At 39.2% G+C, this 18,296-nt stretch overlaps 2 protein-coding genes across 6 annotated transcripts in view; one reads left to right on the forward strand and one right to left on the reverse strand.

The window, feature by feature from the left end:
- NBEAL1 (neurobeachin like 1) overlaps positions 1 to 11,610 on the forward strand; it is a 77,569-nt gene extending 65,959 nt beyond the window's left edge. For all 5 annotated transcript variants that reach the window (XM_058840406.1, XM_058840408.1, XM_058840407.1 and 2 more), the window contains 4 exons: positions 353 to 514; positions 1,588 to 1,736; positions 2,188 to 2,323; positions 4,896 to 11,610. In XM_058840406.1, coding sequence (XP_058696389.1) covers positions 353 to 514; positions 1,588 to 1,736; positions 2,188 to 2,323; positions 4,896 to 4,997 — 549 coding nt within the window. In that variant the 3' untranslated portion in view covers positions 4,998 to 11,610. The remainder of the gene's footprint in view (positions 1 to 352; positions 515 to 1,587; positions 1,737 to 2,187; positions 2,324 to 4,895) is intronic.
- A 144-nt stretch (positions 11,611 to 11,754) lies between these two features.
- On the reverse strand, positions 11,755 to 18,284 carry LOC131579888 (alpha-aspartyl dipeptidase-like). The gene is made up of 8 exons (XM_058840414.1): positions 18,152 to 18,284; positions 17,981 to 18,069; positions 16,851 to 16,925; positions 16,229 to 16,308; positions 14,732 to 14,905; positions 13,244 to 13,303; positions 12,440 to 12,522; positions 11,755 to 11,957 (listed from the first exon to the last, which is right to left on the reverse strand). Exons 1-8 carry the CDS (start codon positions 18,250 to 18,252, stop codon positions 11,879 to 11,881), a joined length of 741 nt encoding a protein of 246 aa, XP_058696397.1. The 5' UTR covers positions 18,253 to 18,284; the 3' UTR covers positions 11,755 to 11,878.
- Between the last annotated feature and the right edge of the window lie 12 nt (positions 18,285 to 18,296).

Raw genomic sequence — 18,296 nt, forward strand, 5'->3', positions numbered from 1 at the left:
GCCACTTTCTCATGGTCTGCCTTACTGTACTGCACAGGCAGGCTGCAGAAGTCTGGCTCTGTACCCCTTGTAATGCCTACTCATAAATGTGATCTGTGAAATGATTTGTGAAGTGATTTGCTGCCTATCCTTCCTCTTGCCCTACTTGCATTTGTTTTTTTCATATACCTATAGTACATGGTCTTGAGGGGAAGGGTTCTTTGTGCAGAGGTCCTAATGCTCAGAGGAGTCCTTATCTCCCATTAAGAACTGAAGTGCTTTCAAGTATTCCCTGTATCCTCTGTATGTAAATACTGAGTGTTGTGATAACTCTCCTGCTGAACATCAACTCCCGTAAATGTGGTTGCTGCAGGATGGCACTGTTATTGTCCGCACTATTCGGAAAGGTCAGTACGTGAGGACTCTGCGACCGCCTTGTGAGAGTTCCCTCCTGCTGACTGTTCCCAACCTGGCTGTGTCCTGGGAAGGCCATATAGTTGTCCACACCAGTGTGGAAGGAAAGACTACTCTCAAGGTACTTAAGTTTGTGGAAAACCTCTGTTTCTGTCACTGAAGGTTTTAATCATAAGTGTATCTAACTTTATCTCACTTCCTGTAATAATGAGGCTTTTTGAGCATGCAGTGTCAGCTTTTGTATTTTTTTTAATTTTGCTAGCCAATTTGAGAGAAATTTGGTTAAAGGGTGACAGGTGTACTGTGCTCCTGTGAGTTTCATGAAAATCTCCAAACACCTGCAATGAAGATGTTCAAGCATACACTAGTGAGTCTTTCAGGGAGAGCCACTTCGGATTAGAGAACTAGGGGAAACAAGTTCCACTGTACACAGAAACAGAGGCTTATAAGGGGAGCAGTAAGTTCTGGGTGCAAGATGCTCAGTGTCCACATAGTTTCTTAGTTTGGGATTGGAGGTACAGCTATAAGGTCTGTGGAGCTGTGTAGTTGCTTTAATAATGGTAGAGCTGTTGAGATTTCTTTAAACATGGGAGATTTCTTGGAAAACGAATCTCGTTGATGTAGGCATATTAACTACATTAGAATGGGGAGTGAAGAAATTCAAGATAATGCCAGGCTGTAAGAATTAAAGATGGTTTTGTTAGTTGTGTCTATAATCCAGCAAGAAGTCATTGGCTTGTCTAGAAAATGCTTCTGGATCTAGCTCTGTGGAAAGATGAATGTTTCCTTCTGCTTTTGGATTTGGGAGGGGAAGGGAAGGAAGGAAGGAAGGTGGTACCAATGCCAAAGATGAGTGTAGGCTTGCTTTCTTCTTTCTTAACAAAAGTTCTTATAAAATAGGGATCCCTCTATTAAATCCATGGATGTTTCCTGGAAATTTAGAATCAATTAAATGGAGTAGGTAAGATACTACAATGTTACATCGAGAGACAGCTTCAAAAACTTCCATACTGGACCTTGCGTCCATATACATTGTGTATAGGGTCCCTATTCTTTTATCATTCAACAAGAAGACTGTTGTCAGTGTTATCATGCGTGTTGTTGCCAAATTAGTGGCTTTTAATGAGCAAAAGATAAAAGTACAACACTCTTTATCCTATCATCCTCTGTGACATTTATTTTTGATCTCTTCAGGATAAGAATGCATTACATCTCTATTCTGTCAATGGGAAATATCTGGGTTCTGAGACTTTGAAGGAGGAAGTATCTGATCTGTGTGTAACTGGTGAATATATTGTGATGGGCAGCTTGCAGGGATTTCTTTCCATACGGGATCTCTACAGGTAATGCACCACCATTTTTACTGAGATACAGATATGGAGGCTTATAGTGAAATGGCCATGTAATGAGCTCAGAAACTGCAGGATCAAGCCTCATGTAGTTCTGCACTAAGTTTTAAGCTCCACTTACTGCTTAGCTCTGTAGAGCTTCATTGTTCCTCAGAATGGGAGGGATGTTAGGCAGCTGTGGGACTAATGTCACTGTTCTTCAGTGAAAATGTCTTAGCTTACTGACAACCCATCTACATCTGTTCTTGCTGTTGAAGCTCTATTTTGAGATACAATTAAATCTTTAGGATACAATTAGATAATTGAAACTGAAAATTATATCCTTGAGAAACTGTGTGTTATAGTGCATCCTGTGGACAGCAATTTCACTTGCATGTGATTCTTTGCAATATGAGCAAGCAAATACATGATGTACAATTCTCTCTGTGAATTTTGTTCCTTTCAGCCTAAGTCTGAGCATCTCTCCCTTAGCCATGAGACTGCCAATCCATTGCATTTCTGTCACCAAAGAGTACAGCCACATCCTTGTTGGCTTGGAGGACGGCAAGTTGATTATCGTTGGTGTTGGCAAGCCAGCAGAGGTAAAACCCACCATCAAGAACTTTTTCTACCGAACAGTGGGAAGTTCACTTATTTCTGCTTTCCAGTTGAGCAAGAGGTCTCCTCTGTGGCAGGGTAAATTTAAGAGCAAGTTTCAGTTTTCAGTGGGAAACAAATAACTTCTGAGACTGCTCTACTGAAAGTTCTGATTAAGAATCAGAGGTATATAGGGATTGAAAATGGGAAGATCAGCTGGACTAACTTCCAGACTTTATCACTCACATCTGAATAAGCAAAGTCATAATAGCTAACCTTTTCTGAATGGGATAGTGTTGTCAGCCTCTTCTTGATGAAATAATTTTCCAGAAGAAAATTGGAAGTGAAAGAGAGCAAGCTACTTTCTTTATTTTTTTAATGGTTTCTATCAGGTATCTTTTAATATGCATTGACTGACCTTGGGGAAAAAGGTATTACTTCTTTCTGTTGAGAGTCTCTAATGGCAATGCACAGGGAATCACTTCTGTAGGTTCCCAGTATGCCTGTGCTCCATATGGTGAATATAAACTTGTTGGTCCTGCATATGCAATATCAATTACTGAGCATCCATCTCTCAAATAGATATGCCCAATTTTTCTTGTGCAAAACGTAATTTTTGCTTTAATTACTTCTTGTCATGACTTTCAAAGTACTTGAGTTAACTTAAAACTGCTTATTATCTTTATAACTCAATCTCTGTTGTGCTGCTATGTATTTATTTGAAAATGTGATTATCACTTTTGCATGATCTTTAGTACATGCCAGAAAAGTGTGTATTAATTCAATTTTATATTTTAAATGTGGAAACAGAGCAACTTTATTTGTATTTTTAAATGTTTTTGCTAGGAGATACATAGTTTAATATTGGAAAAAGGCTTCACACAATGATAGTCTGATTTTGCGTGCACTGGATGTGGAAGGGAAGTTTCCACTGACTTTCAGTTTTCTATTGTAGAATTGAAAAAGAGCTAATTATTATGTGGTAAACATATGCTTGTAACAGCAGTTTTACAGTCACTGTCATTTCTAAGCTTCCTGTTCCATAGAAAGATCTTTTGTAGGCTGAAATTTGTGTGTATCATTAGATTGAAAGCTTTTTGTTTTCTTATTTTTTAATCACATCTATTTTTCTAACTATGCAGAAAGTGTTGTTTCAAAGACTGGATTCCTCTTATGGTTATAGAGGCTTTCCAATGACTTTTTTTCCAGGATTTTCTGTTTACAGTTCAGATGATATGCAAGCTTAATATCCATGTAAATAGATTTTTTTTTTTTTAAACACAAACATATAAGGAACAACATTATGTCCCAGATTTTCTAGTTTTCTATAATGGCATCAATCAATATATTTGGAAAGTGTGTGTATGTGGGGTGTTCATTTGTTGAATGACTTATTTTCAGTTTGGAAGGAATGTGTTAATTCCTGGAACTTTATCTATATACAGGAGACAGTGTTGTAGTTACAGCTTTCAGTGGTGATATTGATCCTTAGCACAGAGAATTGGATCCTTAGCAGGGACTTGCATTAATGTGCAAAAAGTGAAATGCTGCTTGGTATTGAGATTGGCCTTTAGTGTTTCTGCACTGACAGTATCTAATCTGGAGTATAATAAACGCTTTTGTGTTTTTAACAATTACTTAGATGTTTTGGATGTTGCAGAAGTCTGGGCAATTATCACTCGTTAGTGTTAATCCTGGTCAGTGCTGTGCCTTTCCTAGAACACTGCTGCTGTGCTGATACAGCTCTGAAGCAGGTTACATTTGTAGTAGTAACTGTGAGGAACTGTTCTCAAACTTGTAAAGGCATGGATCTTATTTATTGGGCTGCAAGGAATTTCAGAACCTAATCACCTGCCAGGCTGATCACTACTGGCCAATCATCAACCTTGTGCTTAGGTAATTAAGAGTTTCTTACAAACTGTTGTCAGATTGCAGACCAACCAGATGCTGGATTTAAAATGACTTCTGGTTGCTTGTTATCAGCCTTGTCCTATGGAATGCTCACTATGAATTACTTCTGCTTTAAACATTCCTCTGAACACTGCACCCAGGATCTTTGGAAGACTGTATACTATATATGACACCAGGAGATAACCTTTCTCTTTCTCCTTTATTCTGCTATAACTGTCCTGCATCTTGTTTATTTTTTTTCCCACTTCTAGAAATTTCTGTTTGAAATCTCTAAAATAAAATGTCCTTCCTTCTCATTTGGTTCATTTTTGCTTGGCATTCACCTCTTCTTTTCCTTTCCTATCAAAATAGCAATCTAAACACTCTTTCTAAGCCGTTTGAAGTAGGTTAAGCATATAAGTACACCATTAGTAGGTAATACCCCTTTAACAGTTCAAAATCAGAAGACTGTGGTTAGTGTTTTGTGTCTTGTTTTTTTGTCAGTCCCAAGAATCATCCCTAAGTGTAACTTTTAGTTTATTTTCAAATAATTTTTGTTGGTATATTTTGTTTATGCAGTACATTGTAGTGTCTGCATTTCACCAGATTCAGTGTCTGAATTCCTTTTTAATTTATCCACCTTATCCCTTCCCCCTCCTTTTGTTTCTCTGAATTACTTTTAAACAGATGCGCTCAGGTCAGCTTTCCCGAAAGCTGTGGGGATCAAGCAAACGGCTCAGCCAGATTTCATCAGGAGAGACTGAATATAACACTCAAGATTCCAAGTGATTGCTGCTTCTACCTTCTCTCATGGATTCCAGAAAAATGTTTAATCTTTTGGTCACTTTAAATGTGTAAACATGAAATTAGGGCTTTGATTCTTAAGTCTGTTGACGAAGAACCTATGGTAGAGGTATAGTAGTAAGCATATGTACTAATGCAAGTTGGCTTGCTTGCATATTTGCCCTTAACTGTGTTGACTTGTTCACAGCAAAATCCCTCTCACAACAGCGGCTAAAACTGTGTTTTGGGAGGGCTAAAAAAACCCCAAACAATCCTCCCACAAGTCTCCAAACCCCCAGATTACTAATTGAATTTAAGATAAGTAGCATTTGATTTAAAGCTGAGTAGGGCCAGATGCTCCTTGATAACAAAGAAGATACTTGGCTTTGCTTTGACAGCACTGTTATTCCCCAGTAAATTAAAACTCTCGCAGTTGCAATGGTTGAATACAGAATTAGATAGATGACAGTTACGACCTTCTCAGTACATTTGTTAATGAACTTTGTTACAATTTGTTCGTGTAAATGGCTATTGCTCTCTTCTTTTGTATAGTTCCAGTTTAGGCTGTTCTGCAAGGAACATCTGTGTTGCACTACTTTATCAGAAATTGTTTTAAGTACAGACATGAATAACTTCAAAGGAGTTGGAGGTGGTGAAGGAGCTGAAGGAGGTAGGAATTATTGCTGCTGAAAGTTATTTATATTGTTAAGTAAACTTAGACATACACCAAGAAATCCCATTATATATTTAATATCTTGAAGAAATACCCAGGAAGACTCATTATCTATATTGGTCAAATATCAGCCTGCTTCATTAGTAAGGCAACTCCTGCAAACAAAAGATAAATTTCCACTGCAGAATCATTATGCAACATTGCAGCACAATTCAATTAAAAATAGCACCTGTTTGTTTCTTGGCTTGGTATTCACCAAACCAGTTGTTAGCCATATATTTTTTTTTTCTGTAAAAATAAGCAGGGAAAGAACAGATGATGTATCCATTTTCAAAATGCATTTAAGACCTGGTAAAAGAAAATATCAGATCCTTATGTGTGCTGTATCCAATTGCTTACTATGTTTTGGAGAAGCCATTACTGATTTGTTGTTTGTTTTTTGTTTAGCGATACATGATGGTAGAAGTGTGTGCGTTTTCCTATCAATATGATATGTTTCTAATATTACTGATTGAAATTATAAACCCTATACTGTTAGAAAAGCTGGGTACTGAGGGAAAGATAAAAATTTCCAGATCAGCTTGCGAAGGGGTGTGTGTATATGTATATATGTGTGTGTGTATATAAGTATATACATGAGTATGTACTAAAAGAAGAAAATCCCGTGGGGTGAGGGGAGCACAGATACAAGGCAGGTGTAAGTGATTGTTAGCTAGTGTGTTCCCTTTTGGGTCCTCCTTTCTTCCCTCTACCATCGCTTTTCTTGTTATTTTTTATTTATTTATTGAAATGAATGTGTGTTGTATCTCTCATAAATGTTATTAGATATTCCCTGTGGCTGGGGAGCTGTTGAACTACCTGAGGAACATAATGTATAATCTCATTTCATTAACTTTAAGCACAATATTTATTAACTTTATAGAAATAATAATTCCTCCTTACCCTGCTAAAGGATAATCTTTACAAGTTAGTCTCATTCAAACTGATTTCTCCTCCTCACTTTCTTTACTGGAAAAAAAATCCCTCTTGATGGCTGATTGGTGTACTTTGTAAAGAAAGTTGTGTTGCATTTTATTAACTTTTGAAAATGAAATAATAAATCAGATTAGTGAACAAGTGGGTCTATGCATAGTTGCAATATTCTGCCTAATCACTGTGACAGACTGGATTGTCTGGAAAGTTAGGAGAAAATAAGAACTATTATCCTGAGTCACTTGCTAAGAGAGGATTAAACTTCCAAAAGTAAAGTGGTGTGGGTTTTTTCATACTCTATGTATGTAAAAAAGTATAAATTAACCCACATCCCATATTTTCAAATAAGCTCTAGAGAAGTGAGAAATACTATTTTTAGTCAATTGCCTATCTATTAAGAATAGTAAGGATACTGTGGAAGTATTAAGTTTGTTCATGAGAATGTGAAGTATGTTTGTCCATTATGATTTCATGAAGAAGGGATTTCAGGGGACCTCTTTGGAGAGTAGCTTAGTGGTATTTCAGCTCAGAATGTGAGATCTTTCTGTGTTATGGGAGATTGAAAAAACTGAGTTGGGGCATTGAATTGTTGAGTTTTATATGTATGCATAAATGTTGTGTTTAAATGCACAGACAAGGCTAAGTGTTTATTTGGAGGGGAAGGGGGCAAGAAATTATCGTGTTTTAGGCTATGAGAATCAAATGGAAAAAGGGATGCGAGTCTTATGTAGTGCTTGGTGGGAGCACAGTTTTCTTCTTCTCACTTGCAAAGAGGGCTTTGCATACACATTTGAGAACCTGTTGTGGGTTAGGTACGTTTTGTACAACAGCTGATTTCATATTTTTAGTAGTTCAATATTAAAGGATACTGAATACAGTGTGTCAGTTAAGGTAAAATATAATGTTGCAATAATTGAAACAGTTTATGATGAAGACCTTTGACATTTGAACAGCATAATTTCAGTGTATCACAAGCACTGGGTGATCATCACAAATACCTGGGATAGGCTTAAATGTGGAGAATTCTTGGGCTCTCAAACTCAAGACTAGTCTGTGCTCAGTGCAAAGCAGCAGCAGCAGAATGAGGAGGGCACAGGTGAGCTCTGAGCTGCTTTATGCCCCAGGTAGAATGGCAACATCCATGGCCTTTGGATCTGAGATCTGGTCCTTGGGGGTGGTAGATGTACACCATCACATGCTTGGCATCCTTGCCAGATGGTCCTGGAAGGACCTCCATAGCTTTGAAAGTCTGCACTTTGCCTTTATTTAAAACCAGCTTTAAATAAGAGTCGCAAGTCTGAGCATTTGCTGGTATGTTGTTTCTTTTAGGTTTAACTTACTTGCATAAAAAGAAGACAATAATGTTTAAAAATAGAAAATAATTTTTCTGATTAGCTGTTTAGGTCAGTTGAATTGCATCCTGTTATAAAGTGCACTGTGAATTGATGAACTGACTTTTGTAATTCTTTGATTTTCTCAAGTCAGTAAAGCTTGGGATCCCATTTTGTTTTTCAGGTAGTATTGGTGATTCTCCTTTGGTTTTGATCAAAGATTTGTTCAAGTATAAAAAAGTAAAGTTTTGAGATGAGAGGATTCCAATGAGAAATTTAGAACATTTAAGAACATTTAGCTGCAAACAAGTCTTAAGTGACATTTGTTTCATAGCATTACATTAGTCAAGATCTTCTTTGTGATATCTTCATATGTTTAATTTTTGGAAGAACTCTAATAATACTTATCAAAGTTTAACCTATGCTTACCTTTGAAGATGAATGAGTAGGAGTGTAAATATATATATATATCTAAAAGAAACTGAAAACTGACCTACTTTTCATACCTGTATATAAATGAGATCAAGTAGTTAGCAGTATGAACTTCTTTGTAGCACAGTTTTGAACTTGCATACCAAAGGATATTTAGAAGACATGTCTCCTTTATTTCAAATAAAATGTCTGTTAAATTTCTCTAAATCAATTTACTTACAATTCTTGATAATATGTTTCGTTATCTTTTTAGCTATAGTGAAGAATCCCATCTAGTCTTTGCTGGGTTTGAACTACACAAACATACAGGAAGTGATCTTCAAATTAGCATCTGACTTGACTTAGGCAAATTTTTGTGTTCCAGTATCCATTACTCACTCATAGGATATCTAGAAACCACATCTTCTATCACCCATGTACCTTACCAGCACAACATAATAATCCCAGTCTTAAAGTAACTGCATTTGTCCTGATGGCTAATACACATTGTAGAAATTGGGTTTTCTTAGGAAAATAATTAATTGTTTGATATTAAAAAGAGGAAAAAAAGAAAAAACTTAAACTAACAAACCAAACCACCTTAAATCCCCATAACTTCCCCTCCAAAAAAACCCAGACTTGCCCACATCCATATTATAATTGTTTTGCTAATATGCAACATTGATATAAACAGGCATTTTCCCCTCTGGCATACATTAGATCATGCATATTATCACAAAACAGGTTTATTGGTCCTCAGAGGCTTTAAATGGCTAAGTTAATTGGTTGTCTTAAAAGGATGCCCTTGAAAGTTGTATTTCTTCATCCTTTAAATGAGTGCAAAGAACTAAGTTTCTGCACTGGAAAAATGATATATGGGACTGGTAAAATCAGTCTGCTTTAAAATGGTCCTGCAGGAATGATAAATTTATTTTTGTAATGCACAGATCAGGTAGGTCTTTTAACTCCTGCTTTAGTCAATGGGAGCTGTATACCTCACTTCCCTAAACCATGTCTTCCTCCTCCCTGTTTCCTTTGCAAACCTTTCCCAATCTTAATTAACAAAAGCATTAGAAAAGATAAGCAAAGGAACCAAATGCTGCACAAAGCTTTTACTATGTACATGTATTTAGTTGAAAATGTGTATTTATATACAGATTATAGGATGGTAGGGAGCTTTAGAGCTGAAGGGGTGTAGAGAGATCGACCTCCTTCTGCTCCTATATTGAGTCTCTGTAGACACGTGCTCTGTATTGTCACCTGAAACATTCCTGTCTTCCACTGCTAAAGGCACCTTGGTGACTATGTTAAATGCTGAGCTGAGGTGCTGTGAATATTTTTTTCCCTTTCAAGGAATTAAAAAAAAAGAAACGTGCACATATAAATGCATATCGTAATGTGAGCCTAGGGCCTGATCTAATAAATACTGTTATGTGAAAGCACTACATAGGGTTATATTTATTTGAATGGAAATTCAAGCATGTGCTTCAGTGCTTTCTAGGTATTTTTGTGCTTTCTGGTTTATAAGCTGTGTTGGTTTCGGCTGCAAATATGACACTTGTTGGTAGTCTCCTTTTGGGGAGAATAAGTTTCCATGGTATCATATACATGTGGGTTCATTGTATGCCAATGTTAGAGTCAACTGAAGGGTTTGGAAGATGCTTTCCATTACAAGGAGCCAATCTTATTATTACTATACTGCCCTTGTAAGCACATAGTTTTGAAGGACAAGGTTTTCTAAAAAGCTACTGCATTAAAAAAAAAAAAAAATTAAATTGGTAAAATGCTATTGTACCCTTCTTCAGTGTTACAGATATCAGGTGCCTGAATGTAAAAATGTCTCTGAATGGCACCATAGCATGCTCTGCATTTCAGTTAAGTGCCATTCACCTCACTGCAGTCTTGAACACCCCATATGTGAGGAACTGCCTGCAGTGTTTAGTCCAAGGTAGCCTTTGTTCAGTTTTAACTCCCCTTTTTGCTGTGCATCTGTGGAAGAAGACTGGTGTGTTTTTCTTTTAGCTACCATTTACCTAAGTAGCCCAAATAAAATAGGTGTTTCACTTGTTTTCAATAGAATTCCTTCAGTGTGTGTTGTTTCTAGTTTTGTCCAGTGGACTTGAGAAGCTTGGCAGGTATTTCCAGAGTTTAGGTCTGTGCTTATACTCAACACAGACACAAATTCATCACACATCTTCTGTCCCAGAAACACGATTGTCAGTATAGATTATGGTTTAAAGCTGCTAAGGTGTTTTGAGATTGGAATATAAAACATCCAGCATATATATCATAGATCTAACTGAACTTGGAGGCCACTTGTTTATTTAGCTTCCTATCTAGTCAGTATTTTCCTCTCAAGGGAGCCATATCTTTTGCCTTGAAATAGCTTTAAAATAAACTTAAGTCTTGCACCTGACAATACTACTTTAGTCATACACAGCTGTAAGCTGTGTCTTAAAGAAAGCCATGAGGGGAAAAAGGAATTAAAGAAAAACTTGCAATACATGTTCTGATTTTGCAGGAGCAACTTAGTATGAGATTAGAGAAATGCTGCATGTGAGACTTGCCTCCCTTTGGTCAGTGTTTTGATGGAAGTTGTGATGCCATTTGCCTGATTAATTTTTACTGACACCAATCAGGAGGTGGAAGCAAAAACCTTACAGGAACAGTTAACCATATATTCTGATAATTCTTACAGATTGTGCAATTATATGATTACAAATGGATCTTTAAATGCCAAAAAATGCCTTTTTAAAGAGTTAAATGTTAGGTCTGAGGAGTGTTGGAAATAGCTACTTCTAGAAATGAGCCTTCAGGCACTGTAATGAACTTGCTGTCTGTCTTCCGTGCAATATCTTTTTCCCTCTGGGTGCTTTAAGAGTATACTGTATGTCTTATTTTGTTTTGATCAATATGTTTTAAGAGTGTGTATATTGGCTAATGATGGATTTTTTTTCCTGTACAGCATGGTGGAAGATGTTTTAAAATTTTGCACTTTTCTAGGATTTGCAAGTTTGTAACCTGAAAATTTTTAACATGCACACTTTTGTACATAATTAGCATTGTATATATTTAACATGAGTCTGAAGCAAATAAAAGTAATCGAATGCATAACTTTTCCATTTATTAATAGCACAAAAATTAAGCAGAGTGTGGGAGTAAATTGAATGAACAATTCTTTTATTTATCAGGTAAAAGTAGGCAGTGGGAACAGCTGTTTTTTGGTGGGGAAGGAATCAAAGTGGATACTTGAATGTACAGGCCCCTTCAAGCTTTGAATAACTATGATTATGCAAGTATTGCAAAAAAAAAAAAACGGTCTTTTTGCTGGGAAGGAGATGTCAGAGACATGCACTGAGGTGAGGAAAAGAGTCACTAATGCATTTTTATCTTTATTTATAAAGCTGAAGTTCCCCACCCACCATGGGACTACAAGCATCTCTTTCCTTCTTCCTCATTGTGTTCCCCATATAGTAACTTCTGCTGCAGAATATGGAATGCTATGGATTCAGGGGATTGCTGTCAGTCAGGAGGAAACTGAAATCTGTTCCGGGCTCATGTTCAGTTGGCTTCTTACCCCTGCAAACAAGACAAACCATGCTGTGAGCTTTAATGGGAGGCGGGACTACTCTGCTTCTATCTGTTACTAGGGATGGAGCAAGGCACCCTTATTCTGAACAAGCAGAGTTCTGACTCCCTTCTTTGCCTACATCATGTGACATGCATTTCAAATTTCTCAATGTAGTCCATATAATTCTAGATATGGATTCCCTTGTTCTGGAGTTCAGTGCATTAGGGCCAAAGCGGCTAGCTAGAATTTGGAAACATAAGCATCAATGGATGCAATCCAAAGTACACACTGGGTAAGTCAGATATCCTTTAGAGCGCTGTCATACTCCTGGCTCCTTTGGAGCATTAAACAATACTCACATTTTGCCCAGAGAGAAATGGAACCAAGGGATTAAGTAACTTCTGATGTGAGGGACAGACAGCATGTGCCAGGAGTCTAATTGAAGCCTCTCTTCCTGTCTGAAGGTTATCAATTCAAGTGAAACATTTACCTCAAAAACAGACGTGCTCCTGTCACTCCTTGCAGCGTGGCTTTATCTCCTTCCACTAACAGCATCGTACCTTCCCGCAAGCCCTGGTGTGAAGGTGGAAACATTTTAAATCATTTCCACACTGTGTGAAAGGGTAGAATGCTGGTCACAAGCAGCCTAGTCTTACTGCCACCATGACTAGAGACTAAACCTTCTCGCTTACTTAACTCAGCTAATTTTGTCTTTACCTCTGTTACCTTGTTTCAGAAGTTGATTCCTTTGTTTTCACTCTTAAAGGAGAGACCACCATTAAGGAGGAGAGGAAACTGGTTTTTTCCCAGTTATTCTTAGATCCAGTTTGGGCTGAGGTGGGTTTGTTAGTGCACAAACTTTTTACTACAGGATCAAACACAGGGACAGGAAACAGAGGGGTTCCACTTCCCCAGACAGACATAATGAAATTACATATATGCTGCTGAATGTGCAAATTCAGAAACTATATTACAGAGATTAAAGTTAAGAGTATCTGCAAAAAGATTAAGGGGAGTTTTGTACCATCTGCATGCACACCACCCCCAACACACAATATATGGTGGCCAGTTACTGGGAAGATCAGAGCTGCCTGATAATAGGAATATGCATTTCATTGACCCTAACCCATTTTCTACCATGAGCAATATCCAAGGCTGAAACTCTTAGCAAGAATACAATTAGCATTCCAAGCTGTGGAGTATTGACAGGCAGGGAACCCAGACTGAGAGCTACTATGAATGCACTTAAAATGTTTCTCATGCTACAGCTTCCTGCTGGAGAACTACTGCTCACCAGAACTGGAGGGGTGTTTGGTTCTTCATGATACTGGCGGATTCTTTCCTCTCTCGTCTCCTGCAATAATGAGTATAGATTTAGCTTCCTGCACCACAAGGTAGGACTTGGAGCTATCCAAGCAGCATGACATCAAACAATTTCATAACATTGAACAAAGCAGGCACTTCCCCTCAAGCAGAATCAGATAGCAGGATTGACTCTTAATAGATGTTTTACCCTTCATCGCTTTACTGCAGGTTGATCAAACAGAACTCACACAATCCTAACCCTGAAAAGCCTTAAAACTTACTCCTACTCAATTCATCCATGTTTTTGTTTTTTTTAATTAGTACTATCTCTGTGTGCAGAGACAGTACTAATACTACGAGGACGGTGGTAGAAGCAAATGCCTGAGGTGACACCTTAGTGGAAGTGAGCATTGAATCATGGATTTTCAGTGATTAAGTATTTGCTTGTTTGTCGTCAAGTAGGTATTACACTGAAGAGTTTCCTTCTGTGAACAGCTCTGTCATGTTTCCTGAGGTTTGCTGCTGAACTGAGCAACAGTAAAGAAATAAAAACATAGGAACACAGCAGGGACTTGGTACAGCACAGAGCTTCCAGCCTGCTCTGAGAGAAAGAGCAGAAGTTATTTATAGGGAAAAGACTGCCTGCATATCTAGTGACAAGCTGATTAAATTAATACCTACAACTTCATCTAAATTCTAGAAGCACATCTATATCCACCATCTATTCATTGTTCCCTAATTCTTAATACTTCTTTAACCATGGAATTTTGATTACAAGGAGGAAAGAACTGAGGTTGTTACAAGATGCACCACACAGATTGTTCTCTGAGGAGTTAGCTGACAATGCTATTCAAGAAGGAGCTCCTCCCCACTGTATGGAAATCTGTCTTTGTGCTTGATGGCTGAAGTGTTTTTCTTTCAGCTATACTAGTGCATGTACTTGGTCTGTACTGGACATTATAGGCTGTGCTCCTTGCAAGGACACCAGTGCCCAGGTATTTTCTTACACAAGAACTGTATGATTCTCAAGATCTCCCTGTTCTGATCGTTTCTTCAGACCACCAGATATTTCAGCCACTTAATCTATGTTTAAGTTAGGTCTTCTCAAGTAACAGGTAAGACAGAAATTTCCAGAACCACAGTGCTTTGCATCTTAACACTTCAGGTTTATCTTTTTTTTTTTTTTTTTTAATTCCCCCATTCCATGCCAGATACCAAGCATTTCAACAGTATTTCAGACATTGCAGAGCTTCTGTTTGTGAAAAACACTTTGTTCAGTAATACTGTTGCCAATGCCTCTTCCCAAGCAAAGTTAAGTTTTAGGAGGAAGTAAAGTGCTACTGCCTCATTGGCATTTCTACATTCTCTAGGGAGCAGCTGTTTGACATTCTATAGCTTTGTAAGGCCTCAAAAATGCACACTATTTTTACTTCTCCACACCCTGGTTACTGTGTTAGTTCTGGTGTGCTTTACTTACACCCATGTGAGTTCTTTTAATGTCTGGGTCCAGGTAGTGGGGGTTAATATTAAAAGGAACTAATCCTAGAGCCTGCAGGGAAGGTGGATAAACAATTGGCATGTCATTGGTGGTATTGATGCTGATGGTAGCAACGTTGGTTCCTGCGCTGGATCCCATGTAAGGAATCCCATCCTGAAATACAAAAGCAATGATCAATCTGCAGTATCACAACTAGGAACTCAGTTTTATAGCATCCTCTATCAATCTCAGAGACTCCTCAGTCAGATCAGACTTAGTCCTTCTAGCTCATCTTGCTGCTAATTTTACAGGTTAAAAGCAGTACAAGAATTCATGTTCTTGAGGTGGGCAGTAGCTTCTATGTGTCAGAGAACTAACTGCTGCCTGCCTTGTACTCACAACTCTGTAACCCCTCAAGAGAGAACTTACCAGGCTGTCAGTGCATGTTGGACTTTGCTATTAAGAGGAGAGACTTGCCTCTATTGCAGTTACAGGAAATATCTGAACTGGCTTTTTAACTAGCTTCTGAAGAAAGCAGACCTTAGGAAGCTCAGTGCAATGTTGTCACAGCTTCAACTTACCAGCACCGTGACCAGTTTAGCACTGTTTAGATTAGTACTGAGTGCTGTGCTGTACACAGAAGAATGCTATATAATATGCAAGTATATAGGTAATGCTGAACAAATTGTAAAAATAGAGTTGTCTTGAGACAACTGGTGGCAATATAACCAAGTAGTCATACAGACTTAACTGGTATTTGGACATTTTCTGGCTTTCATTCCCACAACAGACATTGAATTTCTATATATTAAGCCTAGCTAACCTTTATTCTTGGCAGCTGGCCTTACTGGGGCTTGTATAAATCTGCATAAAGTCATTTGCAATTCCACATTGCTAGGGAACACCTTGCTTCTGTTCTCCTCCAGAAATGCTGTGCCTTGTGAGATTCACCAGCTAGACTGGTGCTGCTGACCAGAGGGACTCAGTGGCACTCACACCTCTCAGTTCCAAGGAGATACAAAAATTACATAATTTGCAACATCAACAGGACACTGTCTAAAAGGCATGTATGGATCCAACTTTATCACCAGTTTATTAGCAGACAACCTGCAACATGAACACATCTATATCAACAAGATATGGAGTGGACATCTCAACTGAAAACAGGTTTTTCCTGACAGATTAAATCCTGCACTGGTCTTTTGACTGGTATTTTGAGGGATTTACTTCTAGGGTTCTATGTAGCATTGTAAATCCCAAAGTCTTGCAATCCAGCATCTAGAAAACTGCTCTAGGAAGACTGCTGACCTTAAGTCTTTTCAGTGGCTCAATGGTGACCTTATTTGGCCATGATTTTCAGTTCACCAGGTTGTTTGAGACGGCTTGACATTTGAAGAACATTAGAGACAAAAATGCAGAATCAGCTTGGATTTGTCTGAACAAAAGCTCATGTATGAGATCCTGCCATTCAGACTTGGCCAGAATCTGTAGTTTTACCTCAAGAACTCTCTTCCTGATCTCATGTATCAGACTGTTGTCATAAAGAGCTTTCAGGAGACGGAATGTGTTCCCACCTCCTGCAGAAAGAAAATTCAGCTTATTTAACATGCTTTCACCATCAGTTTTAATTGAAGCCTTTACAAACTTGGCAGGCACAATGAGTTTTATTCTCTATCCAGGGCAGTATCCTGCTTTGAGAAGCAGTAAAAGCAGAAGCTTCAGAAGAATGGTCATTGGGCAGGCCACGGGCATGCCCTGAGTCATCCTTGTAAGGCTGCCACTGTCTGACAATGCCTCTTCCACTACCCAGGACCATGGTATTAGGACTAGAACTTCTTTGGCTTGATAAAGTGATGATACAACTGTTATGATCATGTTTTTACACTGAGGTACTGTTCAAAATAATAATTTGAAATTTACTGGAGATGAAGTTCCATTAAGAAATCTACTTCCCAGTCCACCACCAAATTTAGGGTCTTAGGGCTCCCAAGTACTGTCTTCTGTAGTTTCTAATTACTAGGCCTATCTGCTTAATAGTTGGTCTTTAGTGCCACCTCTGAGCAGGACTAATTCTGTGTCCTATATAGACCTTCACTGGGGAGTAAGAAGTAAAACTTACCAATAAATATTGCTTCAGATTTCCTTACAGCTTCCACTGGATCACAGGATTCATGAATGCTGTCCAGCCCATAACCTTAAATGAAGAAGTATTTACCTTTGCCGTGTCAGTTTGTTGGAAGAATGTGATATGTTCAATCCCTCCCTGCCCACCTCCTCCAACCCTGAGCCAAATGTCTCAACCAGGGAAATTTCAGAGAACTCTACAACATAAAACAGAGTGTACATCCTACATTAGTGCAGGGCTTCAGCATCCAGCTGTACAAAAGGAAATGTTTGTTTTGTGGATATATGCACTCAGTCTCTAGTAGCAGAGCATTTCATTCAGCAGGTGCAGGCCGAGGCACAATATCCTGCTGAGCATTACAGGTAACCAGAAAATAAGGAAAAAGCTGTTACTCCTCAACTTGGCTGTGCCGAATTCTGATGGGATGTGTTAGTTTTAGCATTGCTTGTGCAAGTATCTGATACAAGTATTGTTTCTGTTAAAAGGTCTGCCTTTGATAATTTGCCTTGCTGGGATTCACTGAGTACAGGAAGTGTCACGAGAGAGAGGAGAACATAGGCATTTGATAGGAGCAATCCTCCTGCAAGACAAAGAGCAAAGTGTGCTGCCCAGGGAAGTGAGTACTGATTATTACTACACTAACGGGTCCAAAGTTACCCTCAGCAGTGATAGATACTAGGTGGAGGTTTTGCTGTTTTTCTTGCTCGGCAGAGATTTTTGCTCCAAGCAAAGTTCAGCTGCTATCATGGAACTATCTGGCTCCTTGATGTGCTTTAAGTAATGTTCTTCACTTAACACCGTTAACAGTGGTTGCACTGTTTGAGCAGAGGTTTAGGATACACGGGAATAAATGTTCCCTTATGTGATTAAGAAGGATAAAAAGATGCCACTTAATAGTTAGGGATAAATTCTTCTTCCCTGGAGTAGGTAATAGTGTTTGCAGCAGGATTTCTTCTGGAGGCCTCTAAACCACCTCCTTCCAGGCAGAAGTCCGCAGCCGCCTCCTGCTGCTCCCTGCCCTTGCCCAGCCCAGCCCGTGTGTCCCGCGGCTCAGCGCTGCGGGCCCGGGCCGCTCCGTGTCCGCACCCTGCTCCCCGTGCCTGCGCCAGCCGGGCCGGCCTTACCCAGGCTTTCAAACTTCTCCCTGGCCGTGCGGGCGTAGGCGTCGCGGTCGTGTAGGGCGTAGGGGATGAACAGCACCCGCTTCACCTTCCTGGGAGAAGAGAGGGGAGAGAGCGGTCGGCGCGGCGGAGGCGGGGGCCGGGAGCCCTCCCTCAGCCCCGCACGGCGCTTACTGCCCGAGGAAGCTCTGGATGTGCTGCTGGCAGTGGCCCAGGTACCCCCCTCCGTGCAGGGTGGAGTTGGAGATGAGCAGCAGGCGCCGCGGGCTCCCCATGCCGAGCGGAGCCGAGCCGAGCCGTGCTCCCAGCCCAGCCCGGT

This window comes from Poecile atricapillus, chromosome 5 (assembly GCF_030490865.1).
Source record: "Poecile atricapillus isolate bPoeAtr1 chromosome 5, bPoeAtr1.hap1, whole genome shotgun sequence".
In the NCBI taxonomy this organism is placed as follows: domain Eukaryota; kingdom Metazoa; phylum Chordata; class Aves; order Passeriformes; family Paridae; genus Poecile; species Poecile atricapillus.

Coding starts and splice junctions, on each gene's coding strand:
- LOC131579888 (XM_058840414.1), bottom strand. CDS start 18,252: ATGGGGAGCCCGCGGCGCCTGCTGCTCATCTCCAACTCCACCCTGCAC. Junction 12,523..13,243: donor CAAACACCCCTCCAGTTCTG/GTGAGCAGTAGT, acceptor CCTTCACACCAG/GGCTTGCGGGAAGGTACGAT. Junction 11,958..12,439: donor GGAGCACGTCTGTTTTTGAG/GTAAATGTTTCA, acceptor TCTTGTTTGCAG/GGGTAAGAAGCCAACTGAAC.